The 27339-nt window shown below is 39.1% G+C and overlaps 1 protein-coding gene across 1 annotated transcript; it reads right to left on the reverse strand.

Moving 5' to 3' along the window:
* Positions 1–365: 365 nt before the first annotated feature.
* VIRMA (vir like m6A methyltransferase associated) lies at positions 366–26314 on the reverse strand. Its single transcript, XM_048075279.2, has 24 exons — positions 26155–26314; positions 23594–23709; positions 23267–23353; positions 22839–22887; positions 22012–22180; positions 21014–21136; positions 20197–20481; positions 18324–19476; positions 16859–17350; positions 15975–16129; positions 14484–14566; positions 13475–13568; positions 12785–13329; positions 11970–12205; positions 10955–11207; positions 9466–9683; positions 7765–7897; positions 6794–6946; positions 6244–6404; positions 5886–5982; positions 4645–4811; positions 4151–4482; positions 3108–3251; positions 366–2659 (listed from the first exon to the last, which is right to left on the reverse strand). Exons 1-24 carry the CDS (start codon positions 26215–26217, stop codon positions 2502–2504), a joined length of 5466 nt encoding a protein of 1821 aa, XP_047931236.1. The 5' UTR covers positions 26218–26314; the 3' UTR covers positions 366–2501.
* Positions 26315–27339: the final 1025 nt, after the last annotated feature.

The following is a 27339-nucleotide window of genomic DNA, read 5'->3' on the forward strand; positions in this document are numbered from 1 at the left end:
GGCAATTCTTGCCCTTTCAGCCAGAACAGCCTTTATTGACCATCTTCTTTCCCTACCACGCACTCGCTGGCACCAGATCTGGGTACTCAGCCCCAGGACTGTAGGAGGAAGAATTGTATCACACGGTAGATGGGTTCTACGTTACTTGCTCTTCCCAAGTGTTTTGCTCATTGGGTAAGCGTAAGGTTCACTAAACAGTAGTTTGGCATTGTTATTAGCTTCCAGCACTCCATTTAGGAAACAGAACTTGATCATTTCTTTTTGGACATGGTATGAAAAGCAAAATTTAATGCTTAGAATGTTACTTAATCATGGAAGGATTCCAGTTTTAAGAGTCAAACCAAAGAACTCAGTTTTAAACAGCATTATTTCAAGTTGAATTTATCCAGGAAAAGAACCGCTTTGCAGTGAAGGGCTACAGAACTAAATGCATTAAGACACATACTTCTTTTTCCAGTTTGACTAAATTTACAGATTGCATACATCTTAAACAACTTAAGCAACCCTTTACTTCCTCCTAGTTTGAAAATGATTAGTGTGACATGCCATATATTTTAAACTTTCAAGAACAAATACTATATATTTACATATTTATTCCATGCCTGACACTTTTCATTTCAAATTCCCTGACAGAAAACAAATGATTCATATCCCTGCTAGTTTCAAACACAGTAAAGTTTCCAAAAAGAATTAAAGAACCTTAAACACATGGTCTAAAGGTTAAACACATGGTCTAAAGGAGCAAGTTAGCTTGAAAAATATTTATGCAGTGCTCCTTAAAAAAATAGCATTAATACCTGTAATGTCTGAGAGCTCCACCCATTTTAGTCATTACAATTGCATTATTAGTGAAATTACATCTTTGTGTTATTTTTAGAATTTTAGAAATTTGATTTTTGTTCATGTCATTTTAAACAGCGTTAAAATACATACCTTTGTGAACCAGCATTATTCCCTTTCACTGCACCCAGTCCATCAGCAGAAGCTTACCACGTTCATAGGCTACGCCAACTGCCTGTGCACAGCTCTCAAACTGGGGGACGTTATGCCCCAGAGTCTCCTCAGAGAAAGCATGCACAAAACGGTTCCAATAGAACACATCTTTATTTAGCCAACCAGCAAAAAGCTAAAAAAAATCCGATCTGAAGTATGATCGTATTTTAGAAACACTTGAAATAGGTTGTTAAAGTTTATGATACTAAGCAGGCTAGCTGCCCAAGAGTAAGTTAAGATTAAGGACACTATAACTGGGCCTTATTTAAGCAGAAGACAACCCCTTTATAGCACTTTCATAATGTCAAGAAACCAAAGCATAAGTGAAAATCAAGCTCAGCTAACAGCGGAGCTTGTAAAAAAATCAAAATAAAAATGGTGTATGGCCTTCAGTAAGAACTACCACTCCTCACCCCATCCAAAAATGCAGTAAAAGGTGATTGAGAACTGGTTACTTCTAAGAAATCCCACGGAGCTCAAAGGAACACAAGTATAACATGAAAGTAAATTTAGAGCTGGATCTACTGGTAACATCTCTTCATGAATTCCTGCTTCTCAGAAGTTTTTCCTCTTTGCAATGCATCTAAACATTACAGAAACAAAAATCCAAACCATCTATTTAAAGGGAAAGTTTAGCTTTACTGCTTCGCTACATGGTCGGTTGGCTTTCCATGTCTGTGCCCTCTCCTCAACTACTTCAGTCAGCAGATAGGCAGGCAGCCATCATTAACTGCAGACTCTCAGAGGATGGGTATCTCACCGTTTTAACCTCAAAGCATACATAATCTGTTTTCCAACACAATGACACGCTCCTAATGCATGACCTGGAGTTGTAAAGCAAGTACTAGAACGTTCTCTTATTCTCACTGAGGTCAATGACAGATTTTCTACAAATTTTAACAGGAGCAAGATCTTATCCAAGCGTCTAATCATGTTACCAAAAACATACAACAAACCCCATATAAATTACAATTATGTTTGCGTTCTTTCACAGATTAATTCGTTTCAGTCAATCTTCTATCACCTGCTACTTCAACTGCTCTCAGATGTACCTCAACCATTAACAACTGAGATTGGCTAAAAAAAGGGCTAGTGGCTCTAAACCTGAGAGAAAAAAAATAGAATTGCCTTACATATATATATTTTTAATCTTCTTGCAGTAATAAGTCACACACAAAACACGTGTACCTTTCTTTTGGCACAATGAATTTTTTTTTAAAAGTCCTTCAAGTCAACTCAGCGAGGTTCTTTACTGAATGTTGTCTACTGTCCACGAAAAAATTAAAACATCCTTTCAAAAGGAACAAAAAATATACAATTGTACACAAAAAGTCTTGAATTTTATTGAAATTTCAAGTCTTGTATCAAACAAAAACTTTTCTTCAGACAAAAATATTCTCTTGGTGTCCTCCAGATCCCACCAACTCTGAATTGGTCCTTTAGTGCCTCCGTTTTCTTTGTCATCTCACAGAAGTCCACAAGGTTGGGCTGTTCCGTTAGGTCTCATTTTATCGCGTGAAGGAACGTACATGACGACCTCTTCCACTGCCTCCACTAACAAACTTTCCTCTTGAGCCACCACTGCTACTACTATTAGCACTTGTCCAAGATGGTCCAATTCCTCCCCGGCCTCTGGAAGCACGATCGCGAGGACTCGGTCGGTAGCCTTAAAGCAAAGAAAAGTATACTCAGTTGGAAAAAAAAAAAAAGCCTAGGCGTAGCAGGTGCTGTGAAAGCATGAGAAACAAAATCAAGACGAGACACGAACCGGGTCTGTTTTCTCCTCTTAATTTTCACCTTTCTTTTAGGCAAGCACTTTTGTTTTGATTGGCTCTATAACTACTGCGTAGTTACGAAGACAACTGAACCGCAAAAAACCGATTGCAAAATTAAGGTTCTGCGCTCAAGCGTTCAATTCAGCAAGTCTTATGGATTACAGGACAGTTCTTAGGAAAGTACGGATTTGACAGTCTCAGTGACAACTGTTCATATATGCTTAAAGCATTTGCTGAATTTCAAGGTGTCTGCAGCATCCTTGCACGGTTTCATTTGTAAAGCAAAAATGAAATTCAAGGAATTTTCTATAGTTCGATGCCCATATGAATACCATGTACCTGCTGAACTTAATGGTCTCAGTGGTGGCAGTGGACCCCTGTTAAAATTGCTTTGACCACCTCTACTGTCATTGTAGGTTCCTCTGGGCGTACTCTGGGCGCTCCAACTTGAGCCTCGAGCGCCTTCACGGCGACTGTAATTTCCTAGATATGGGGAGAGAAAAAACGCACGCTCTTGAGCAAATCTCTCATTTTCTTCATTTTAATCTTTCACGATACTCAGGGTGGGTAAACAATATTTACATAATTCAGACAGATAAAACTACTCTGCATCAACATACCATCAGTATTTTAACTCAAAGTGTAAGGTATTTTCTGTGCATAGTACAATATCTACTTTTCAGACATGATCTCAAGTTTAAAAAAGAATCACATTATCTAGTGTACTAAGATAGACCCCTATACTTTAAGGTAAATAATCCTACACTTTACCTTAAAGTATCCATAGCACTGTTTGTAGTAAAGTAAATCCTACTATTTATAACTTTTCTAAATTAAAATATTTTGTTTCCACTGTGCAGACTTGTCTTAATTGCCAGATGGAAAGGAAAGGAATGCAGCCTTCTCTGTATATGAAAGAACTTGACACTCTGTAGCTAGAATCTCCAGGTTCAATCAAACTGCGCCTTGCTCTTGTCAGAATCTTCCATCCGTTTATTCAAGCCCCATTTAAATCCAGAGATGTATTTTGAGGTTTGATTTCAGGAACTACCCCATCAAAAATGTGAGAAAGGGCTTTGTATTTTTCTGACTGCATCTCTGAAACACTCCAACAGTTGCTATACACAGGACCATGACATCAGAAAGGAAACAGCTCTTTTTGTAAGAGAGAAGGGGAGAGGAGAGTTTAGTTCAATTCCACAGCACATGAGAGAACCTTTTTTTTTTTTTTTTTTAAGCACCAAACAACTTCTTTCCTTCCCAGATACACTGGGTCAAAAACATCACATGCTGGGGTGATTAATTGCTGGAAGATTGGGCTAGCATTACTGAAGCATTTTAAGCATTCATTTACTACAACTCTAATAAAAGAGCAAACATACCTTTTGAAGCGGGTGGGGTAAAGAACCTGTTCTGACTGTGAAAAGCTCCCCGTCCTCCACGATTCCCTGAGAACCCACCACGTGAAGAAATTTTCTGTGACACTTTGGGTGGCCTTTTGGCTGGTGGTATCCCATCTGGAGTGACGACTTCTTTGCTCTCCGCAGCAACAAAATCATCCACGTGCATGGAGGGTGGTCTGCTGGTGTTCTGCTTCCTCTGACGGAAGATATCATGTGGTCGAATCCCTTGTCCAAATCCTCCCCTGCCTCTTCCTCTCGGTGGCGGCACGACATGAGCTCTCTTTGCAGGCTCTATGTATTCAGATTTTCCACTGCCGTGACAAACAATGTTTTTTTTTAGTTAACAGAAAAAAATATTCTTACTGAAAATCAAATATTCTTCATATTGGAAACGTCATTTAAAAGGTATTCAATGTTTTGAGAATACACAAAACAGTGCTGAACATACTATTTACTCATTGAACTCATCTTACCTTGAAGTTATGAAGGTCTCATGCTTGTGCTTGCCAAGTTTGAAACCTTTTGTGGTTTTTGTCCGACCAGGGGATGATGGTTCTGACAAAAATGACCTCTCCAACTCAGCTTGCAAGTCAAAGTCACTGCAGCCCTTCTCTGACAGCTCGATTAAGTCAACTTTCACCTGCAGTAATAGAGGGTGGTTTTATCACAACAATCATCACTAGCACCTCTGAAGAAGAAAACATGCTGCACCAGGATGGATGAGATTCAGCGAGGGTCCCAAACCTACTCTGGAGGTCCTTCTGCTAGAGCATCCTCTCCCTTTTAATGCAGTAGCGTGGCTCAAAAAAAGCAGCAGAAATAAAACAAAAAGAGCAGCAGAACTGCAGCAAAATTGTCTTAAAGGTTCTAAGTTAAGGGCTAAACTTTCAAGTTTGAATGCCCGTCTTGTCACTAAATGACTTACAGTAGAGCACTCTTAAGCTACAGTCCCAAAAATTTATCAGTGCTGCTTTTATATGGGAATGAACAGTTTGGGTTTTGCTTAAAAAATAAAATACAAGTGTCTTCGGAAGTGAATATTAAAAAGTAAAACTAAAAAAGAAGGAAGGCAATGAAGTCAACAGAAAGTAACCATTCCCCACATAAGAAGCTAAGCCATTAACGACAGCTTAGTTTATAAAGAGTTATTTTTAGTTGTTGTATATTTTTCAAAGTTACATTTAAAGTTCATATTACAAAAATTATGTTTCAAGTACTGCGAAGACTCCTTGTGTATATAGTTTCTTCCATTTACTACTGTCTTTTTTTCCCCACTTTTGTCACATCAGAGCAAAGATTTTGAAACAAAGTATAGCTATCAGGCTGGTTGAACATCACTGCAAGGACAGAAGGTAAGCAAGAAAAAGAGAAGGTAAATCAGATTCCTTGTTTAAGCTTAACGCAAATTACTGAAAAGACCCAGCAGCAACACAAAAGCAGGTTAGGACTGATGCAGCAACTGCTCCTCTGATGGAGACGACTGCCTCCTATGTCAGGACACTGTGGAAGGTGCCAATTCTTTGTCCACTTCCATGTGAACTTGAAGGCGTTTGATGACAACCTTTAACAAATGCCAGCCCCCCTGTGTCTATGTCAATTTACAGGGGTGAGCAAAGGAAGCCAACCCACTCGGCCACATGAATCTCTGACGCTACTAGCTCAGGTTAACCCTGATTTTTAAATCCCCTTCAATAACATTAATGAAGGCCCTTACCATATCCAGATCAGTCTCTATTTCTTCAGCCTGAAAGGGTGAGAACCACATGGGCTTCAGCTGGTCGTCCATCACATCTGCCAACACGTACGTAGTCCTGCAATAAGACAGATGTCTGATGTCTGATGCCTACTGGATTATGAACTACGACCAAATGCAAGCATGTGCAGCACCACAGAAATACAGTGAAATATTGCTGCCTTATCCTTGATAGTTTTATGAAATTAAATACACTGGGACTAGTAGGGAGTAGCAACAGCTCTTCTATTGAGATCCTGTTTGTAATATAAAATGCATAAATTATTGCATTCTATTAAATAAATTACAGGCTGTACGCCCACACATTTATCTGCTTTACCTGTTGTTAAACAAATTCTGAAGAGAGTCTGGTGCAGAAAGAATAGGCTCCACATCTTGGTCGCTCAGTGGACAAGAATCACCCGCCGATTCCAACATTTGCCTGACTCCAACGATGTTGTCCAGCAAGGATTCAAGGCCATCGTCTTCCTTAGAACGATCCTAAGTCAACATATCAAGACAAAATTTGTTCCTCTCCTCAAACATATATTTTTTGTTAATTATTTAAAAAATACTACATGAAACAGGATTCCTTGTGCTTTATTACATTAACAACCTTCTCAGCAGTAGCCAGTGCTCTCTTGTGTGCATTTGCTGCCTTTTCTCACACAATTAGTTGTCTATGCTTTTATGGTGTGTAAATACTCTCAGCACAAGGGGATCCCAACCCTACCTGAAACTTCTTAAAACAGCAACAGCTATTACCAATTCTGCAAAGTATGCTACAGAAATGTGCATCCTTCTCATTAGGAAGTGATGGTCTATATTGTTCTAAAATCAGAGTCAGATACCAGATTGCAACATGAACCTGATTATCCAAATCTTTTTACCATAACATGTTTCTCCAGATCAAGCAATAGGTTCTCTGGGGTTTCCTCTTTGCTCTGCAGTAGATGTTTTAACTCCGCAGTGGTCAGACCCAGCGTTCTGCCTGGATGAGATCCATCTACTTCCATAAGGCTTCCGTCATCTCCACAGCATCCCTGGAAAACATGAGGGGTGGGAAACAAGTATAGTTAAATATTTATTATACTTCTGGATGGCAGACACCTTAGAGTTCAAATTTATATTAGAGAAATCGAACAAAGCAAGAGTAATTTCTTCTGATTATTCTGCATATAACGCAAAACATTTTTAAATTAAGTACACTTCCACAGGCTAGTTCAAATGCTGCATCAAGATGAATCCAATCCTTTCCCATATAAGCTGAGGGTCGTATCAGAGAACTAACAATTATTTTAAACTTCTTTCTGTACTACTTGTTAGTAGTTTTTATATACTACTGCATTATGTTTGGCATATTTTCCATGCTACATGTTGATACAGCTACTCTCTAACACATCCGCATCAAATCAGAACCTGGATGCAACAGCACACTATTCCCCTAGGAAAGCCAGTACAACTAATTCACAGTTTCACCAATTACATAGATATATTTTCTGCACAGAGCTAGCACTTGAAATGCTTGCTAGGGCCTTTTTTTTTTTATTGCCAGCGTGACTTCTTGAAATACTTCATTTGTAGCTTGAAAATAAATAACTGCACTTTTCTCCTAAAGAATCAATATGCCATTTTTTCCTACTGAAAGGAAGCTCTTATTTATTAAACATATGTTCTGCCCAGCTTTCACAGATTTCATTACAAAATGAAGATGGCACTAACACTACTGATAGAAAAGCCATACGCAGCAATCTAAACAGTCATCTGCTTTTTGAGATCGTAGTTCCCAAATGCATCTCACCCTGCAATTTCAGAGAAATGCAGCTGAATTTGTCTAAGTATTCAATACATACTCACTCACCAGTGTATCCGAGTTTAGAAGCTGTCGCATAAAATCCAAGAAAGAAGAGGCTAGTTCACCTGTGTCTTTGCTGAAACTGGTGATTACTCGCTTTAATACAGTGTACAGAGCACTGCTGTGTTTTCTTAGGGAGCTGTTTTATCATAAATAGAGAAAAAACACTTTTAGTGCATACATTGTGACCACCCCGCTGTAACTTATCATAAGAAAACAACATACATTGCAAAATAAATTTGGTACATTTGATAATTATCAAGTTGGGTCTTGATTACAAAGCTGGAGCTCTCTCTCTATCCCACTGTTGTTCTCTCCAGGGCTGTGCGCAGGTATTTCAGCCTGCATGTACACAGCTACACACACTACAGCAGTATCTTGAAAACCTGCCTGAAATTGCATTTCCATCTTGTGAGGGAAAAGGCATAGGAGTACAGAAGCTTTTGCTCACACAAGTGCCTTATATATAAAGCAGGATTGTGCTTGCAGTTTCACTGCATCCCATGATGCCTAACTGCAGGAGCAAAACTAGAAACAATCAAAAACAAAAACCAGCACGGCCATGCACTGAAGCTGACAGATAGGCATTTGGGAGGCATAGAAACGACAGCATCTTTAACCTACTTATTTTTCATTTACAGGCTGTGTACCTTGTTCAAGTCTGAGCAGCAGAGCTCTGTAACATCCCTTAGAAGACTGTTTTGAGCAGCTTTTTATTGGCAAGGCTCCAGGTGCTACCTTTTTATTTTCAGGAACCTCACACCCTTCTTGCCTCTCTGCACCTCACTTTTGATAGGCAGAAACGGGTCCAAATATAGGACAGGGAAAAAAGTGTAAAAAAAAACATAGTACTGTCCCTTGTATGTATACACTCTGTTCAAAAAAGAGAGGACTTAATAGAAGTCAAAAAAAATCCCCATTTCAAAAGCCCTGGTGGTCAAGACATTCCAGAGAAGGGCAAACTGAATTCCCTTAAAATAGAGGAAAAGATATACAACGCTTCAGTGCTTCAGACGATAGCTGTATCTATTGCTTTACTGAAAAGGAAAGGACACAAGCACTGTATCTCATTCTAATCCATTTCCCCCCATCTCAAGGTTGGAGGAAGACAAGCCTTTTTTCAATACTTATTTGCTTCTTAAAAGAAAGTGCTCCTGTGTGCCCACTACAGAAATGATGGGTAAATCTCACGTGAAAAAGATAAAAAAAACACATGAAAAATACACCTGAGTAAAACACTGAAGCTTCAAAAGAGAAGTGAAAGTTCAGGTGCCTTGTCTTCAGCATTTCCTGCTAAATACAGCGATCCCCCACTCAGTGTGCTGCATGCAACAGACTCCACTAAAAGATACTTATACTTTTTGTAGGGGAAGTGAAAAGAGCTTCAGCACTTTTTCTTCACAGTGACCAAGGAGTGAACTCAGTGTTTAGAAACTCTTTTATACCAGAAATATGATCACTTGGTTATTAAAAGTAAGCGTTCTTCCCAATGTTATTTTTCTGCATTTTTAAACAGTGAAGTCTTAAGGATTCTCACTAAACGTTGTCATTCTAGCACACTATTTTATATTCCCATATTATACCTGAGACTCCTAGACAGAGAAGCAAGACATTTATAAGACTTCTAAATCTTTCTAGACATCTGATTTCCCATTGCAGAAGTTTTTAACACCTTTAAGCTGTCAGAGATATCTTAAGATACCGTACCTCTTTAAGTGATAGAAGCCATAGTCGTGCTCTGTAAGGAACATCATTGTTCGGATACATGTCAGCAGACAACTGTAACTGCTCTCAGAATTGGTTAATGTTTCCATTAAGCAGTCACAAATTAACGGCATCAGATCCTTGTTTGGTAAGGAATTGGAAAGCTGCTCTAATTCAGACACAGAGCCTTCTGATGAACTTGGCAAAATGAGGGCAATATCCTACAAAAAGTAATTATTACACACAGTAAAATACACATAGCTGCGTTTGACATACCAGCAATAAGCATAAACCATACATTATGTCAGCAACACTAGGTTCTTTCACTACCCCTTTATCAGCTTATTCAAGCAGTTGACATTATTACTGCGCAGCAAAACACTAATCCAGTGTATCCTTTTTAATTTGGTTCTGTCAAGGGTTACAAACCGTTACTGATTTTTAAAAACATAAAAGCTTCAAAGGGTGAGAGGTGATGGCAAAGACAACTAAATGCCACAGAGTAACTGAATAGTATCTTAGCTTTGCATTCAGCTTCTTGCTTACTGAGTCAAACTGTCCCTCAATCTCAAAACATTCATCCAAATTCAGAGGTTTTAAGCAATACCTAGGAAGTTTAAGCTCTACTATCCCCTTCATATTTTATGTGGCATAAAACAAGATCGACTTTCACAATGCATTTGCATAGGCAAAGAGCTCTTGTTTATATGCAAATGGATGTTTATATGCAAATGGCAAATGGCTGACTGATCTCTACCGACCAACAGCACTCAGCCATCATTTGTATGATGATGTATAAATGCACTAAACCAAAAAAATACATGCAAGCACTAAGACAGATAATGACATGCAAATATATGCATACAACTAACAAGAATACACCTGGGCTAGTCCATGAATCAGTTTTCAGGTAATATTTCTTACTCTGTTCTAGTAGACTGTGTGTTTTGTTGTAGTTTTCTTGTGTGATTTGTTGTGGGTTTTTTGGTGTTTTTTTTTGTTGTTGTTTTTTTAACAGTGTCAGCAGCCTATCATACATATCTTCAGATTTGCAACATATGTTTAAGAGGTTTCAGACAGCTAAAACACAGATACTTATTCAACTAAGTAAGAGGTGAATAGTGACAGCACACGTTTTGCCAGTGGCCCACGTTCTAGAATTTCCCCGTGAGGAGAAATAACATCCCTCAGCTAAGAGGACGGCCAGTCTGCGTGCCAGTCAGCTCTTGGTCTCTAATGAGCTACCAGAATAGCGCGCACGGTGCAAAAGAGATGTCAAATTAAAAGATTTACGTTCAAGAACAAAAAGCCTGGCAACAAGTCTGTCAAAGCAGCCAACTATACACAAATTTTTACTTTTTGTATTTCAAAAATGTTGATGGATTTTTCCCCCTCAGGAAACAAACAACCAACCACAGGCACCTAAGAATAACCTGCTTTAATGTTTCTCCCAAAAGTGTCAACACACATTATGCATTAATGTATAAAATACCTGATCGCAGAGGGACTGCAGAAGAGAGGTTACATATTCAGCACTCTGTTGGTGAGTGACGTTGTCTCCAGCTGACCGCATTAGAGCCAGGAGCTCCTGGAAAACTTCTGCATACTTTTCATCACCTTTAGTAGTTCCGTTGATAAGATGCAAAATAGCCAATTTACAGGCTTTGTTTGAAGCCAGGGCATCCAATAAAGCAAGCAATCGAGTGGTTTGTCCAGTGTATTGTTTCTCTTTATCTTCTGTGTTGCTGAAAGGGTATCAATGCATGTTGAATACATAGGAAAAGCTGCTCAAAAATGATCTAAAAAAGCTATAAAAATACTCATTACAGGAGTCATAATTCCACATTTTAAACAAACACCTAATGTATATAAACTTACACTTTCATGTACTTTTTAAAAGCTGTTTAACTTTCACTAAACGTCTTTCAGTTGCATCACAAATTAACTATGCATGTAACACACCATAGCATCTAACTATATGTAGATAAATATGCTTTTACACAGTTATCTAATTATATGCAAATAAACAGGATTTTAAATAAACAGTACTCATTGCTTCAATGCTCTCCGACATGGTAGTCTTCAACTTCCTCCAGCTTACAGGTATCTACGTGTTTTCCTGTTCCTATTTGATCAGGATTTTACGGCAAATCCCAGTAAAATAAATTTTACCTCTACTGATAACACATCTACTTTTATTATTTATTTCAAACAAGTCGTGTAGAAGTTCACTGAATAGATAAGGCTTTGTAGGGACAACCTGAAAAAAGCCTTCCTAAAATATTTTCCATTCACATAATGTGAAACTGAATACCCGTATGACATGGTTTGTTGGCCACATAAAGCAGTATCAGAACATGGCATATAGAACTGGACTGAGAATTCAGAAATACTACTTATGTTATGAACAGAATGAAAGTGTTTTTCTCCTGCTAAATCTACTGCACAGAACCTGGTCGAATTTAGTAGTCCATTAAAGAAATCTTTGCAATGGAAAGCCAAAATACCTTTGCAGGTCTTCTACAATCAGGTCCAATACAGTCCTCATGATAAGAAGAGCGGTAGGCGAAGCCAAGTCACACAGCTGAACACAAATACGTCTCAACATATGCTGAATAGGCTGGCAAGATGAACCAGAGAAGGATCTAACTATCTCTTGGATCAGTTTGGCTTGAACGTGAAGGTGCATGCTCCACAGCTTCCTGGTGTTAAGTGCCACTGAAATATCATGTGGCTCGATTACCTGCAGGAACAGAAGAACAGGAGGTTTTTCCTCTCAACTTTTATCATAAAAATTGAATTGTACCACAAGGTATAAAAAAATACTAAGCACTAATATTGCCCTCATCATAAACATGCAATGCCATTTTCATTAGTATCACTAAATGACAGGGCACAGTTCCACAAATTAGGTATTCCTAACTCCTTTGGGAGCATGGGTTGTGACATCTTTTACACTTAAAGATCACAAATTCGAGATCCATGCCTTAATAAACTGAATTTGGCATTCAGGGTTAAATTCAGAGGTTTCCTAGCCAACCATTTAAGTAATACAACGTAAATCTAGATAATCTGACAAGGGACAGAACAACAACATATAGCTTAACTTAAAAAAAATCCTCCAAATAAGAATATTTGTGGTTTTTTTTCCCCCATTAGAAACATATCTCCAAAGAATCTATGTCAATATAAATGCTTTAGAAAAATTTTAATCCACCCTTTCATGTATCTGTTCTTTCTACAGCTAAGAAAATGGTGAAAAATGGTCTAAAGGTTATGCATAATAAGAATTCTTCAAAAAGTAAATAAATCTAAGTTATACCTGAGTTGTCTGCATGGGCAGTGGAAGAGGCAACAGTTCTGAAAGAAGTATGAGTCCAGAGAAAAAACCCTCAGGAATTCTCAAAATTGAGGAGAGAACTTCCTTTAGCATTAAAGACCAAGTATTGTTTGCCAAAGTTTCTTCTGAAATTGTAAGTTTTTCATTAACGCCCTGCGTAAAAGTCAGTAAGATGTCAACAATGTCATTCTGAATTTTCTGCTCATCGCTATCTAAGCGGCCCGAGAGGGGGATAGAACACAGGAGCATGTGTAAAGAAACGAGCGCCGACGGAACGCGCATGTCCTTAAACTCAAACGATCCGCCCCGCAAGAGTTCTGTTAGCATGGTTTTAAGGAGTGTCAGCGTACAGCGGGCCATGGAAATAGTTGTAACTCTGTGAAGCGTGGTGCCCATGTTGACGTGGAGTCGCCAAGGCTGAATGAGGATGCTGTTCAGCTTCTGCAGGACCCGAATGAAGGTGTCCATTCCCTCGGAAGAGAAGAGCTGAATAACTGCAAGATTCCATTTCAGGTCTTTCTGTTGACCTGTACAGGAAAAAAAAAAAAAAAAAACCATCTCTGTATGCCTAATTCCTCCTGGGAAATCACAGTTACACTTGGGACATTTTTAAGTAAGAAACTCAGAAAATTAAGATTTCTGTGTTGAACGGTACAAACACATTTACCATACCTTCTACCATAGGTGGTGGACATGCTACGTGACACAGAACACGAAGGGCTGTAGGAAGGCCAACTCCATCCGGGGTCATCAAACTGTCAATATTCTTAAAAACAAAATTTAAAAAATGAACATGTATTACAAGGAAGGACTTTATGACAAATATATTACTAGCTTAATATTCTGACTAGAATGAAAGAACAGCTATCAGATTGTTATATGAACAAAGATGCTTAACTACACAGACAAGCAAATTTAACATGACTTCCAGAAGACACATCTTAATGCCATTCTTTTTCCACTTTTTTGAAAACAGGTCTGCTACACACTAATTCTGATAATCTGCAGCTATACAAAGAGCTCTAAAGAGACTACAGGACCAATGTATCAACAAGTCCACTAGAACAAGCCTTGGAAAATTAGTTACGGACAAAACACAATTAGTGTTTAAAATTTATAAATATATTATATACCTACAAACATAAACACACACATTTATACCTTTATCATTCACTGACTAATATCAGCCTCTATTGAAGGGAATGGAAGTATTTCAGTGGTATCTATTGAAGCAAAGAAGTATCCTCTGGGAGCTAACTTCAGGAGAAAACAGCTGGAAGCCCCTTTCAGATGTTCTGTTGAAAAAGTATCCTGTATTCGGCCTTGCTGCCTGCTCAATACAGTTGGAAGAGCAACTTGTCTCTGCCTGAAGAATTACTCCCCAGGATCTGGCAGCTGAGAACTCAAGCTCCTACGCTGATCCCTCTTCAGGCTAATAATCTCTTGGCCCTAGGTTCCCAGGGGGTTCCGCTAGGTTTTGTACTCAGTTACCTGCAGGTTTTTTTTCAACATATATAACTGAGAGCAAGAGCTGGCTTAGATTGTAAGCTTTAATAAAAACATGTATTTTACATAATACTTTTAAATGTTAGTACGTACGTAATATAAAATATCAAATGACAAAAAAGCATAAGCCTACAGAGCACAACTAAAAGATAGCATCTATCTGTATTTTACTAACCTGTTTGATATATTCAATGAGATTTGGAATACAATTTATTTCAAATCTAAGATTTTTCAAAGGTTCAAGCCACTTGCTGAGCTCTGCAGGGAGAAAAAAAGATTACCTATAGTTAATCAAATAACTTGTCAGGGCATCTATGAACATAAAACCTTAAGCACTTAATTTACACAAAGGGTACTAAGTCCAAGTGTGAAATCCATGAGGCAAACATCGTACCTGTAGCCAGTTGAAAATCATCAACAAAAGCAAGACTTTAGAACAGTTATGTATATGGACAAAATTTTGCTCAACTCAACTTGAACTCTCAATTTTCAGCTTATTATGTGTGTTATTTATAATTAAACATTTTCTAAAAGACAGTAAGGGCCCCACCGTCAGATAAATAAAAAGCCATTAAGAACAAGGACGCATTCCCTTAAGGTTATACGTAGTAGGTTATTACAAACTGAAAATGAACATCCTATTAAATGCCCAAACGTAGCCAGTATCTGCACTAGTAAGACTTATCCTCTCTGGAAGTCTTTAGACATTAACAGATTCTCTCTCAGTCCAGAATAATCTGAATGTCCCAATCCTTGGGAGAAGAGATTTCAAGTTTCAAAACCCATTATTTCTGAAAATAGGTAGAATAATCAGAAGGTTCAAAGGTTGAATGGCTACGAATTGACTACTGTTCTCAGATTGATTTCATGATCTGTTTTAATAAACTAGTTCCCCTTCTCATGGAATAGTCTGATCAGATAAGATGAAAAGATATAAAAGAATGACAGAAGGAGAAATTAAACTAAATTTTTGAAGAATTCTGATTTCTGTTGGAGCGTTAAAGTTTTGGGAGAAATTGCTGGCACACGTACACACATCAGTTAAGCAGTGCAGAGCACAACCCTGCAGCTTCAGGCTCAGGTGCCAGAATGGTCTCCAGCAGGCTCTCTCCGATCTCCTCCATTCCAAATGATCTGGGTCTGACATGCGAGTCAACACAAACGAAGGAATATCCCAAGGCACAATTTGGAAGTCAAAAGATTTACTAACAGAGACCTGACCATTCCATGCCAGTTGGCCCAGCTGCCAAAAAACAGTCCCAGGAATATTTATTAGTATATATACACATAAGCCTACATCACCAAGAAAAAGAAAAGAAAAGAGTCTGCTCGCTAACTAGTTAGCCCATTTTTACTGAAATTTGCTCTCCTAAGTTATTTTCAACACAGAAATAATTTCAAACTTCCTGTAATTATCCAAAATTCATGGTAGTTATTATTGCTTGAAAAATAGTTTAACTATACAGAATTTCCTACTTAACTCTCATTAACAGGGGGAAAAAAATTACACATCATCTCTGTGACTCAACTAATCAGATGCAGCTGGAAAAGGAATTTCATTATATACATTATCCAAACCAGATGATTGTGAAGTACCAATTACCCACATATAAAAGGTTTCTTCCATACATTCAAACAATTCAGTTGATAATGACACACGCTGTACCTTGCAATTTGGTGTTATTTTCGTCTGCCTTACAAAGCTTCAGCAAAGGCGCCGAGTGCTGCTCCAGCATTTGGACATCACTAGAAGACTGAACCACCAGCAAAACAAGGATGCAGGCATAATTGTAAGCAACTGACTTCTTAGACTTCGAGTCTCTGGAACAACGATAAGAGCTTCCTTTAGATCTCAGCTAATGCAACTGGGTATTTCTTACATTTTCTTTCTCTGACCCCTAAAAATCTACCTACAGAACTTTAACCTTCAGTAAGGCTTTCTCCATATGATTATTAAAAAAAATCTCCCGTGCTTTGTGAAAAGAGAAAGCTTTCATTTACGTTTACTTTATCATCCACAAAAGAGACCTGAGAATACTGACTAGAGTCAACTAGCCAACAGATCTTTTTCCCATAACTTTGTTTCCATTTTTAAAATCTTGTTTTAAAAGCACTGCTATCTGAAACAGTAAGACTGCTCGTCCAGAAAAAAAATAATGTTTTTAAACACATATAAGAACTTCGTAAACTGAGAGATTCCCACCTCTGAGGAGAGTGCAGAATCCGGTTTCCCCAGCCAAATCTTCTGCTCTTTTCAAGGTGAAATCTTACACTTCAATGAAAAATGCCTACCAACTGATTTTTTTTTTTCATATAAACCAATGTCTGACCTATATCACAACACCTTTGTGGACGACCCCCCCAAATTCTGGGCATTAAGTAGTTGATCACAACTGACAGGCCTGATTTTCAATAACATTGTCCTACTCAAGATATTTTCAAAAAGATCATGGTCTAAAAGAACACAAACTCTTTTAGATATACTGAATCATTTTTTAAAAGGTAGATACTTTTAAATGTAAGAACCTAAAGAATGCAAATATAAATTACCCTAAAGCTTCTTTGGAATAGTACTCCATTAAAGTAATAAGACTTTGGAGGTTTTTCTCCAGACTGAAGACATGAGCCACAGCAGATCTTCCCACAGGGTTAAAGGTGATCAAGTAAAGGTTGTGAAGTGTTCCCAACAGATCTGAATGGTCGGTTTCCTCGCTGGCTGTGCACCGCTGAAAGTGGCAAAACAATTCTGAAATGCACTGTAACGTCTGCGTCGAATGCAGGAGCCACAGGGCAAAGGTGTCCTCGTTTGCACCATCTGACTGGAGACCTTCCTCTTGATCCGGATCGGAAAACTGACAAAGTGCTCTTATCAACAAGTTCGTCGCTTCGTACTCGGAAATAAAGAACAGGAGACCCTTCTGGGACTGCGCCAGGAAACGCAAGAGGTCTCGGATAGCTTGGAGCACACCCGGATGCACACCTGTCACTGGAATAGACAGTAGCAAAGTGATGCATTCCAAGAAATGGTGACTGTGAAGATACCTGAAAAAAAGTACATGAAAATAATCAGTAATATTACAATCATCTGCCATAACAGTACAATAATAGAATATAAAATTAACTCAGTACTTACTGCTCTGTGGATGATGAGAAATGACTAATTATGAAGTAGTACAAAACTTTAAGCATACATAACACAGTTGCTGGAATATTTACAGGAAATAAATCCCTAAATATAAAGTACTGATTACCAAAACCAAGTATCTGCCCCACAAAAACCACACCCTATCTCTTATTAAATTTGCTGCATTTGAACCATCATTAAGAGAGCATTTAAAACATTTAATGCAGTAAGAAACTAGTCATTACCACATATGTAGGAGGCGATTTGAAGACTCCTTACAGATACTTCCGTGTAGCTGTGACCGTACACTGTTACTATCAAAGAAAACTGTTAGCATTTAGAGAAACACTTTCTAGCCTGAAACTTGCTAACAGAGAAATAACCCAGGGAATCCTTTAAATGGCTGAACGAAGACAGGCCTCAACTTGTCTGCCCACGTTCTGGCACACTGAGCTCGCTGACAGAACAGCACGCTGGCTTGTCTTTTGCCAGCTCAGCACATAGAGGTAATTCCAGACTCCTTTCATCCTTATGCATAGACACGTTCCTAGACGATAAAGGGAAGACGCTTTACATCCATAACAGCTTTCAAATACACACTTGTGCAGCACCCAGCACAACCATCCAGGTCTACGAATGCAACTGAGGAGCTAGCACACTACCAGCAGCGGCAAGAGGTTAACTTTTTGTTACGCACCTGGTAGGCGTGACCAGAAGCTAACAATATAGCAAGTATATTAACTATCAAACTCTCTCAAAACAATCCAGAAACTTCCAACAAATACAGAGTAAAACATCTAGAAAAGCATCAGTCAACAATGTCATCCCTAAAAATATCTGTATTGAGCTGTAGGAAATACATTCTGAGAAGTGAGCGTGCAAGAACCATACCTAAACAGGACAGGGTAAGGATCATCCCTTTCTGGAGGGCCTGTAATGCGTGCCATCGTTGGGAAAGATTTCACGGGTGGCTGAATCATTGTATGAGGAGCAGTTTCCATCAAATGGAAGATTTCTTCAAGAAGACTAACAAGTTTTTCCACCTCTCCTTCGCTTATATTAGAAGATTCCAAAAGGTGATCCATATCCATAGGAGCCTCCACATCGTTCTCATATTCTTGGTTGGTTCTGTCAAGTCCTGCCAAGTCCTGGTCCTGTTCTGTCTCCGTGTGATTAGGAAGAGGAGGAGTGCTCTCGGCTAACTGATCGACCACCTTTTTAATATCCGACAGAATCTCATAGAAGTGACATTTCTGGAGGATTGCAGAGCCAGCAGTGACTACTCTCACCGTCTGGTCTAACAGAATGAGTTCAAGGAGTTTCTGATAACCACTTTTTTCATGTACGTCTACGCCACCTCTTAGAAACATTTCCATTCCCTCAGTCGTACTAATAACACTATCCAAAGCTTTAAAAGCATTAAGCTTAAGGGAGGACGATACGTGGTCTGCAAACAACAGTTCAAACAATACATTAATAACTCCCGCCTGCAAGAGTGCCATTATTCCTTGAGTCCCACATTCTCCTAATGATGATACCAGTTTTGTCCCAGCTTTGAGTTGCCGGACATTCAAAGCGATGGGCTGCTTGAGAGCTACCTGAAGGTTTAAAGCTTGCAGGGTCCAGTCTACCAGCTGAGTAATATAGTCCTGCTTTGTGTCTTTAACCTGCAGATAGCTCAATCCTTTTACTATTAAACTCGGAATTTCTTCTAATGCAGTCACCCACTTTGCACCCCTTTCCTCTTGATACAATTCCAGCAGTTCAGTTAATTTAACGGAGGCTTCCACTGCCCCTGAATTTTCTTTTTCTGGGTCTTGGTCCTTTATTTTTGCAACTTCATTCTCAAATACAGTCTTGTAAGGGCAGCTGAAGTACAAAAGAGGTCCAAGCTCCCTTTCAAAAGGTTCATATGTCACAGGAGGCACAGATGCCAGATCCTCAGGAGTGTACTCAATATCAAAGCTTGGATACTTAAATGTTTCACGTTCCAGATCAGCAATTCCATCTTCATCACTTGAAATCTGCTCATATCCATCATCTCCTAAAAAGGAAAGGATTCGGTTATGGAATAAAATTAATTACGGATAATCCAGTTCATAAATGCTGAGAGGCTGCTCAAACTAAATAAAAAAACTATTTAATACAAATATTACTGGTTAGAAAACAATCATATGCTACCATCCAAAAGCCTTTCTCTCCCCAGCTCTAAGTGAAAGCCCCAGCCAACAGAATATTTTTTGTGACAGGGGAGACACTTAGAAAAACGAAAACATTAAAATATATAAAACAAAACGTTACTATAAAAATATTGTCCAGTTTTCTTCTTATGATTGTATCTATCATTGAACATCTAGCTTGAGATTTTGCACAGGCATCAGCAGGAACTTTGAATAATTCAAGATGGCAACTACTGACATTATTACACAAACAATTCTGTTAACTAATAATTTGCTTCACAGCTTTCCTACTTCTTTAAATAATCAGATAACAAGATCCAATGTTCATTCTTACCTATAAGATCTGTGTTTTCCTGTTTTTTATAGAAAGCGACAGGAAGATTTACTATAAGGGAATAAATATTCCTCAGCAAAATACTGTTCTCCTCAAGAGATGTCAGAAGTATATATAAGGAACACAATGGTGCAGTGACCATTGCAGAATGAGACCCAATTCTCTACACTCCTAGTCACTGTAATAGTACTGCCATCAAAAATTTAAAAAGTAAATGATTTTTTCCTCAGCTTTTTGTAACTTCACTTACCTTCACCTTCCTCCTCCTCTTCGCCATCTTCTTCATCTTCGTCTTCATCTTCTTCTTCCTCTTCCTCATCAGGAATGCTCTCTACTGTATGCCCATCGTCTTCTTCCTCATCCTCCTCCTCCTCAACATCCACATCTTCTTCATCATCTCCTTCCTCTGGTTGATCTTCTTCCACTTCTCCCTCATCAGAATACTGGCTTTCTTGATGAATGGATGTTCTATCAGGAGAAATGGGCTCGAAGTAATCCTCCCTGTGGTCCACATCATCTTCTTTTTCCCCAACCACTAAAAAACAACATACAGAGTTTAAGAAATTAGAGTACTTCTGTGAAACTGAATGCTCAGTAACGTTTTAGAATTTTGCATTACACATTGTGGAGGTGCAAAAGAACGTCTTGAAGAAAATCTTCAAATGTTTTGGCAGAACACAAGCAACAATCACTTAGTTCAGCAAGACTGTAAAGAATTATGTAAAGAGTTCTCAGTGCTTTATAGATTCCAGAGGACTCAGCAGAAGCTGCAAACAGTGATGGAGGGGAAGGACCACACATAACAGAGGCAACAAAAATTTTATAAAATACGAGCAGTATGATCAAGCAGCGTAATGATCAATGTTAACTGAATATATCAATTAATTACTGATATTCTTAAACCTACTAATTTTTAAATTGATACAATTTAACATATCCAACATATTTTCTTTCAAATCCCTTCCCTAAAATAGAATCTGTCCAGCAGACTAACAGCAGACAGGAAACTTCACAATTCTGACTCCACTAAGCAGTGGTGCAGCAGATAAAACACAGCCTGGTTCTACCTGACACTGGCATAGGTTCATCCTCATCATCATCAGGAGGCGGCGGCCCTGGAGGTGTCCTTGGTCCCCTAGGTTGTGGTCTTGGAGGACTGCCATTGAACTGGTCTTCTTTCTCTCCATCAGCTACATTTATTATGAAAATAAAAGCTTGCATTTAATAGAATTGCAGGAACAGAAACAATACATTTTAGGTTTTTAGTGCTATACCACCTTCTTTTCCCAGCTGTTATTTAATCTGTATTTTACCTCTGCAGTACATGAGGCTGTTTTCTGAAATCACTTTTGATGTAAACAATAACCTTGCTTATTGATGTAGTTCTTAACGCTACAGATGTTTTTAAACATAATAATGATTAAAATTAACATGGTTAATTGCTATTTTTTTGGCTCTAATGCTATGGAACAAGACTGTTCCATTATCAGTAACAACAGAAGTTACTTTAAAAAAAGGAGGGGGGATTATATTTTAATCTACTACTCTCTTGTACAATAAAAACTATTCAAATTTTGTAGCACAATACCTGTACCTTGAAAAACTTTAAATCTAAACCCATAAGTCAGGTAGAAATCTGCTCATGAATTCCATTCATGGCTATTCAAATACCAAGGCAAAGCAAACACTTTTCTGCAGTGTACTGTTACATACAAGCCACAGAAGGAAAGCTAATTACAGCTGTGAATTTTTCTTTTTATTAATACTTTTCTAACCTTATTTTTTGTATTATAATCATATAAAATTAATGAGTTCATACAGGTTACTGAACTTTGGCGATCCTAAGTAATTTGCAATAGAACAATTAATCTACTCTCAAAAAAGCACTAGAAAAGAATCTACTCAAAATCATTCAGCATAAATCTAAAAAAATACAAGAATATGGACACAAACAAAGCTAGAAAAATAAGGCCAGTGAAATCTCAAACGTTAAAGAACTGTCTTTTCAAATGCCATAATGTAATTTTGATTTAAAAAAAAAAAAACTACATCTCACAAGGCTTACCATGTTTTGGGTTTCTTTTCAAACCAGGCTGTTGCTGGGGAGGAGGCGGCGGAGGTGGAGGCGGAGGAGGTGATTCTCTGTCATGACTGATTACTCTGTCAACTGAGCCATATATTGCCAAAGTCAGACAGTTGTACCATCCTCTTAGAACCAATCCATCTGTGTTGACCTGTGTTTTTTTTTTTAAAGGAAAGAAAAAGCACTTAAAAACAACACGAGAAAACTTCAAAATAGTTATTTTTATATCGTTGTATCAGTATGTGCATAAAGGCAAGAATGGAGAACTGAACATTGAAGTATCCTTCTTAGTTTTCAAAACGCAGGTTAGAAAACTTTAAATATCAAATCATTACAATCAATAAGTAATCTTTCTCTAAAGAGTATTCAATTACTTGCAGTATGTCGCCTAACTAATACAGCTTACATGCTTATATTATACACCCAGTTAGTGAACAAAAACATTACCATAGGTCACAATCATTTGATCATACTGATCAGAATGAAATAAACCTAAACAGAACTGAAGAGGATGTGCTTCGTTGTGGCCTGCAGCCGTAACATTCTGATTCATCTTTGCTCATAAGTAATGGATACTTCTGGCAATCTCAATTAGAATTGTAAAGCAATCAAGTCTCCCACAACTCATGTAATTTATATAGCGTCTATAACGCAGACTCTAAAGTCGTATGTATCTGAACTACACGCAGATTTCAGAGTAAGAAATTAAACAATAAACGTTTTACTCAGTTCCAACACACCACACATTACCATGCTTATACACAAGTGACAGACATGTAGAAAAGGAGGTTTAAATGGTATTGCATTACCTTTGCGTTGGGTCTGAAAATAATTGAAGTATTTTCATCATATTCGAGGCTGTTAAGTAAAATACACAAAATTATTTTACATTAATATAAAACATGTTTACAGAAACTGCCAATAATAAAATACTGAACAAATACACACTCCTAAAAACAAGAGTGAAGAACCACTTCTTTTCACGTTTCCTCAATACATTCGGGCTCTGTAAGCCTAAAAATAACAGAATTGTCTCATCTTTGAGGCACAAACCTCTGTCCTCCCATACAAACTGGAGCAAAAGGGCAAGGAGAACACAAACTAGCAAAAGGCAGACCAAACGAGAAAAGTACAAGAGATACAGATTTTCTATTGTACATGTTCTGCATTCAAAACTTCTCAAGAAGAAAAAGAAAGGTAGCTAATGAAGCCAAGAAGTAATTGTGAAAGTACTTACCTCCCCAGCCTATCAAAAACCGGGGCACTTGGCTTGCTGACATTGTTGAAAAACAAGTCCAGTTGAAATGTATGTGGGGATGTCTCTCTGGAAACAGAACAAAGGCAAAAATTAAACCCATCAAGCTCCTTGTCAGAGTAAGTATGCCTAACAAGGAAAGAGCTCTAAATTTTACTGTTTAAATGGTTCCCCAAAATAATTACAAGAGCAGCAGACACACAAATGCATTTTACCTTTTTAGACAGGAAGTTCTATGGAAATACACAAGCTGAAGGAAAACTAATAGGAAGGTGTTCCTGAATCAGGCACCCCGTATCTTTCACTTACCCATAAGCCCTACTGTCAGGCAAACTTGTGTGAGCTCTCACTCCAGGAGGAATGACACGTACTTCATTTATGTAAACCACGCACGGAAAACGAACTACATCTATATTGGTACTTTGCTACAAAACAAAGAAGAAAGAAAAACGATGAAATGTAAAATGGAAGCAACGTAACATACTCGTATATTCTTTATTAAGCAAACTAAGGCTGCAATCATAATAATTATAGAATTCAATTCTGCAAAATGTTAAACACTGTTAAACAGAAGAGATTTTTAAATGATCTTCTGGCAGTTATTTAAATATTTGACACTTTTTTATAGGCAACATTACAGGTTTATTTACATAATCAGTTATTTATGAGAATCTTTTAAACAGAAACAGTTTTTCTTCAACAGAAGGTAAAAGAGAAAAACTGAAACTTAAATTATTAAAAGAAAGACTAAGTATACAGTTCCCTTTTAAATAAACCATATCAAGTTTATTATGTAAAAAAACACGCGTGTTCTAATGTTAAAGATATGGGAATGTTAAATTTCAAACCTAGTATTAGTAATAATTGTGATACTACAAATCTGTTTTGCTAAACCTGTACAAAAAAAAACGTGACATTTATATACCAATTCTGCAACATTTGAAAACCTTTTGAAACTGAGATTTCTGTTTAAAACACAGAAACAGCAAATGTAAAGACATCTTATGCTTCAGCACTCCTAAAAGCCTGAGCAAACTAGGAAGTAATCACAAGGTCACTGTGACTTCCTGTGTAGTAACCACCAAACAATTAATGCTGAAAGTCTCCTCTCACTAAATTCATTTTATTAGGTATATAACGTATATGTCCAACCTTAAACATAAAGACTTTCTCAAACAGAAGCTCAGAATCACGCTTCTCAGCTTCCAGCCAGCAAATTGGATTAGCAAAGACTGCGCTAGCAAAACAGCAACAACAACAAAAAAAAAACCCGTCTACCAACATAAGTAAAAAATGAAAATTAAAGAAGTTATCTTCAGTAAAAAGTTACATAACCTTCACCGCGATTACGAAGCAAAAGAAACTCCAAAGTTACCAGCACGAAGCAAGAAGGTACTAAGATTTTTAGAAAGCTAACAACTTAAGAAATAGTCACAAGTAAAGTTTTAAGAGGAACATGTAAGCCTGTGCTCTATGACACATATTGCTATAATTTACAAAAAAATATCTGTGCCTGCATCTTTTAGTGCACAAATACAGTATCTTGTCCCAGGGGCTGAGGCGTCCAGTCAGGAAGGCAGAACAAAAGGAGCCTGTGACAGGAGGCACAACTTCATTAAAGGAATGGGGTGACTGTAACCCCTGCGGAGCGATGGCTGTGGGAGCTCTCTGCTGTGCCTTTTACAAACGTACACAGCCTGTAGGACTCAAACTTCGAAGAAAGGCTGCTGCTAAGGAGGCTGTGGCCCCAGCAGCACAGCCCAGGGACAGACTTGTGGTTAAAGGATCCTGGACTATGCCTTGTCTGCCACGCAGCAACCTCATCACAACACAACTGAATCCAATTTCCTTTTTCTCCAGATCATCTTTATATAAAAAAAAAAGTATGGTGGAACTGCCCAACCGACATTAAACTATACAGCTAAGCCAAACAAATAATTTTATTAGAAAACTAAGCGGTACGTCTCAAGAAGTGCAAGTTCCAAAGCAAGACTCACGATCCATTTAGCTGGAGAATTATTCTAACGTGAAGGTGGCTTTTCTGCCATACGTAAACTGTTTTGTTTTTAATAAAAACTCAGTGTGGTTCTGGTTATGAAAAAGTCATTGGCAAGACTGAAAGTGCCAGAAAACAGCCTACAGAGTTAAAAAGTGTCCAATAAAAGCATGCACTGTGCTGGAGAAGATGAGGAAGGGCTACTGTGTCCTACCCAGTGCTGTCTTAAACTGCAGAATTAAAAATACATTTAGTGATCCATGAATGTGGCACTAGAAAGGACTTCAGAATAACTTCTGGTTTGTTTTTAATCATAGCATTAGCTCCAAATACTTTGTTTTCATCCTTATACCTGTCCATGCATGGAGCTTCCTTCATGTTATGCTATACTTTACATTTCCCACCTCCATAGTCCCCTTTCTCCCTTCTGAAGAGGGAGGAGGACCAGGCCTCGGGCAACCCCGTTTAACACAGCATCTTCAAGGATGCTCATGCTCCCTGTAGCAAAGTATTTACTCGCTTTGAATATTAGTTATTGAGCCTCACTCAAAGTGAAGTATTTGTAAAACCTCCCATTGCTGAACCTAGGTCGAAACGCTCGTTTTGCTTCTTATGCATAAAGCTCAGGGGTCCCCAAACGCTCCATAAAGCTCCGGGAAGCAGCAGCAGCTCCTCCCGGCTCCTTCTCCCGCAGCCCCAGCACACGGAGCCCCCCGGACCCCCGTCCCCTTCCCCTCTCCTCCCTTACCCCCAGTCCCGAGCCGCCGGCCGGGAGGAGGCTGAGGAACCCCCCGCTCGGCGGGACCCTACCCCGGGGCCGCTCCTTCGCCCCTTCCCTCTCTGCCAAGCGGGCGGCCGGGCCCCGCCGCCTTACCTCGGCGCTCTGGTGCTTGAAGGTATCGAGGAAGAGGAGCTCGGTGGCGGTGTCCACCGCCATCTTAGCTGCGGCGGGCGGGGAGCGCTTCCGGCGGCCGGGCGAGCGCTTCCCAGGGCAGGGGCCGGCGGGGCCGGGGCGGCCGTCATGGCCGTGACACGGCAGCTGCAGCCCCATGGGAAAGAGCTGGGTGTCTGAAGTGTAGCCCCGGCTCCACAGCAGCTGAAGCCCTCAGTGTGTCCCCTCACAAGTCCCCACCGTTCCCCGGAGCTGCTCTCAGCGAGCTGCGTGGGGCTGCACGAGTTTGGTGTTTAACAGCAAAGACCCGCGGTCTTTTAGGGGGAGTCAAGGAAATGCAGCATCTCCGAACTGCCACCATGTTTCCCTCCGTGGTGCTAATTGTGCCTCATTAGCTCTGCCTTGTGTTTGGAACAGCTTCTTGACGAAATAAGCCTTCTTGTGTGCACACCAAGAACTGACAAGTCTCTTTACTTTAGTAACTAAGCTTGCTGCTCTCTCGGCACCCCACAGTTTCACTTGGCACTGGAGGTTGCAGGCCTCTAGGTCGGACCTCATACAAAAACATTGCATCAGTTCAAACAAGGGTGTGGTTCTGTGTCTCCCATTTTCCACGCTGAAACTAGTTCAGGAAGGTTGGTCCCCACGCCACGTGCTAGGAGCTGGGTCACGACACGCAGCTCCACAACCAGTTCTGTTGGTACCGCTGGAGACGGGGCTTGTGGCACTGCTGAATCCATTGAAATCGTACTACTGCCTCCCCATACTACTTCAACAGGTGTGCTTAAAATACTGCAAATCCTTTTGCAGAAGCATCACAGAATTTGAGGATCAAGGGCTCTCATACACAATACTGGCAGAAGGTTGGCCAGCTTTCAGTCTTGCCCTGAGCTGGGACCCTCCCTTGCCCTGATGGACAAACAGATATAAACTCCTAAAGTGAAATACAACATTTTCATATGCGTATAAAAACAAAAACCTGAGTTTGTATATATTTTGCTGAAGTAATGCAATGCCTCACAGATGCTCATGACACTTGCCACGGCTTATTTTGGTTATGTTTATAGGCCCTGTTTAGACTTTTACACATGAAGATGTTTCGTAGGTGTACTCCAAGCATGGCACTGTGGTCCATACCACAGTCAGGTGGCTTCTCCGGGACAGCCT

This window comes from Anser cygnoides, chromosome 2 (assembly GCF_040182565.1).
Source record: "Anser cygnoides isolate HZ-2024a breed goose chromosome 2, Taihu_goose_T2T_genome, whole genome shotgun sequence".
NCBI lineage: Eukaryota > Metazoa > Chordata > Aves > Anseriformes > Anatidae > Anser > Anser cygnoides.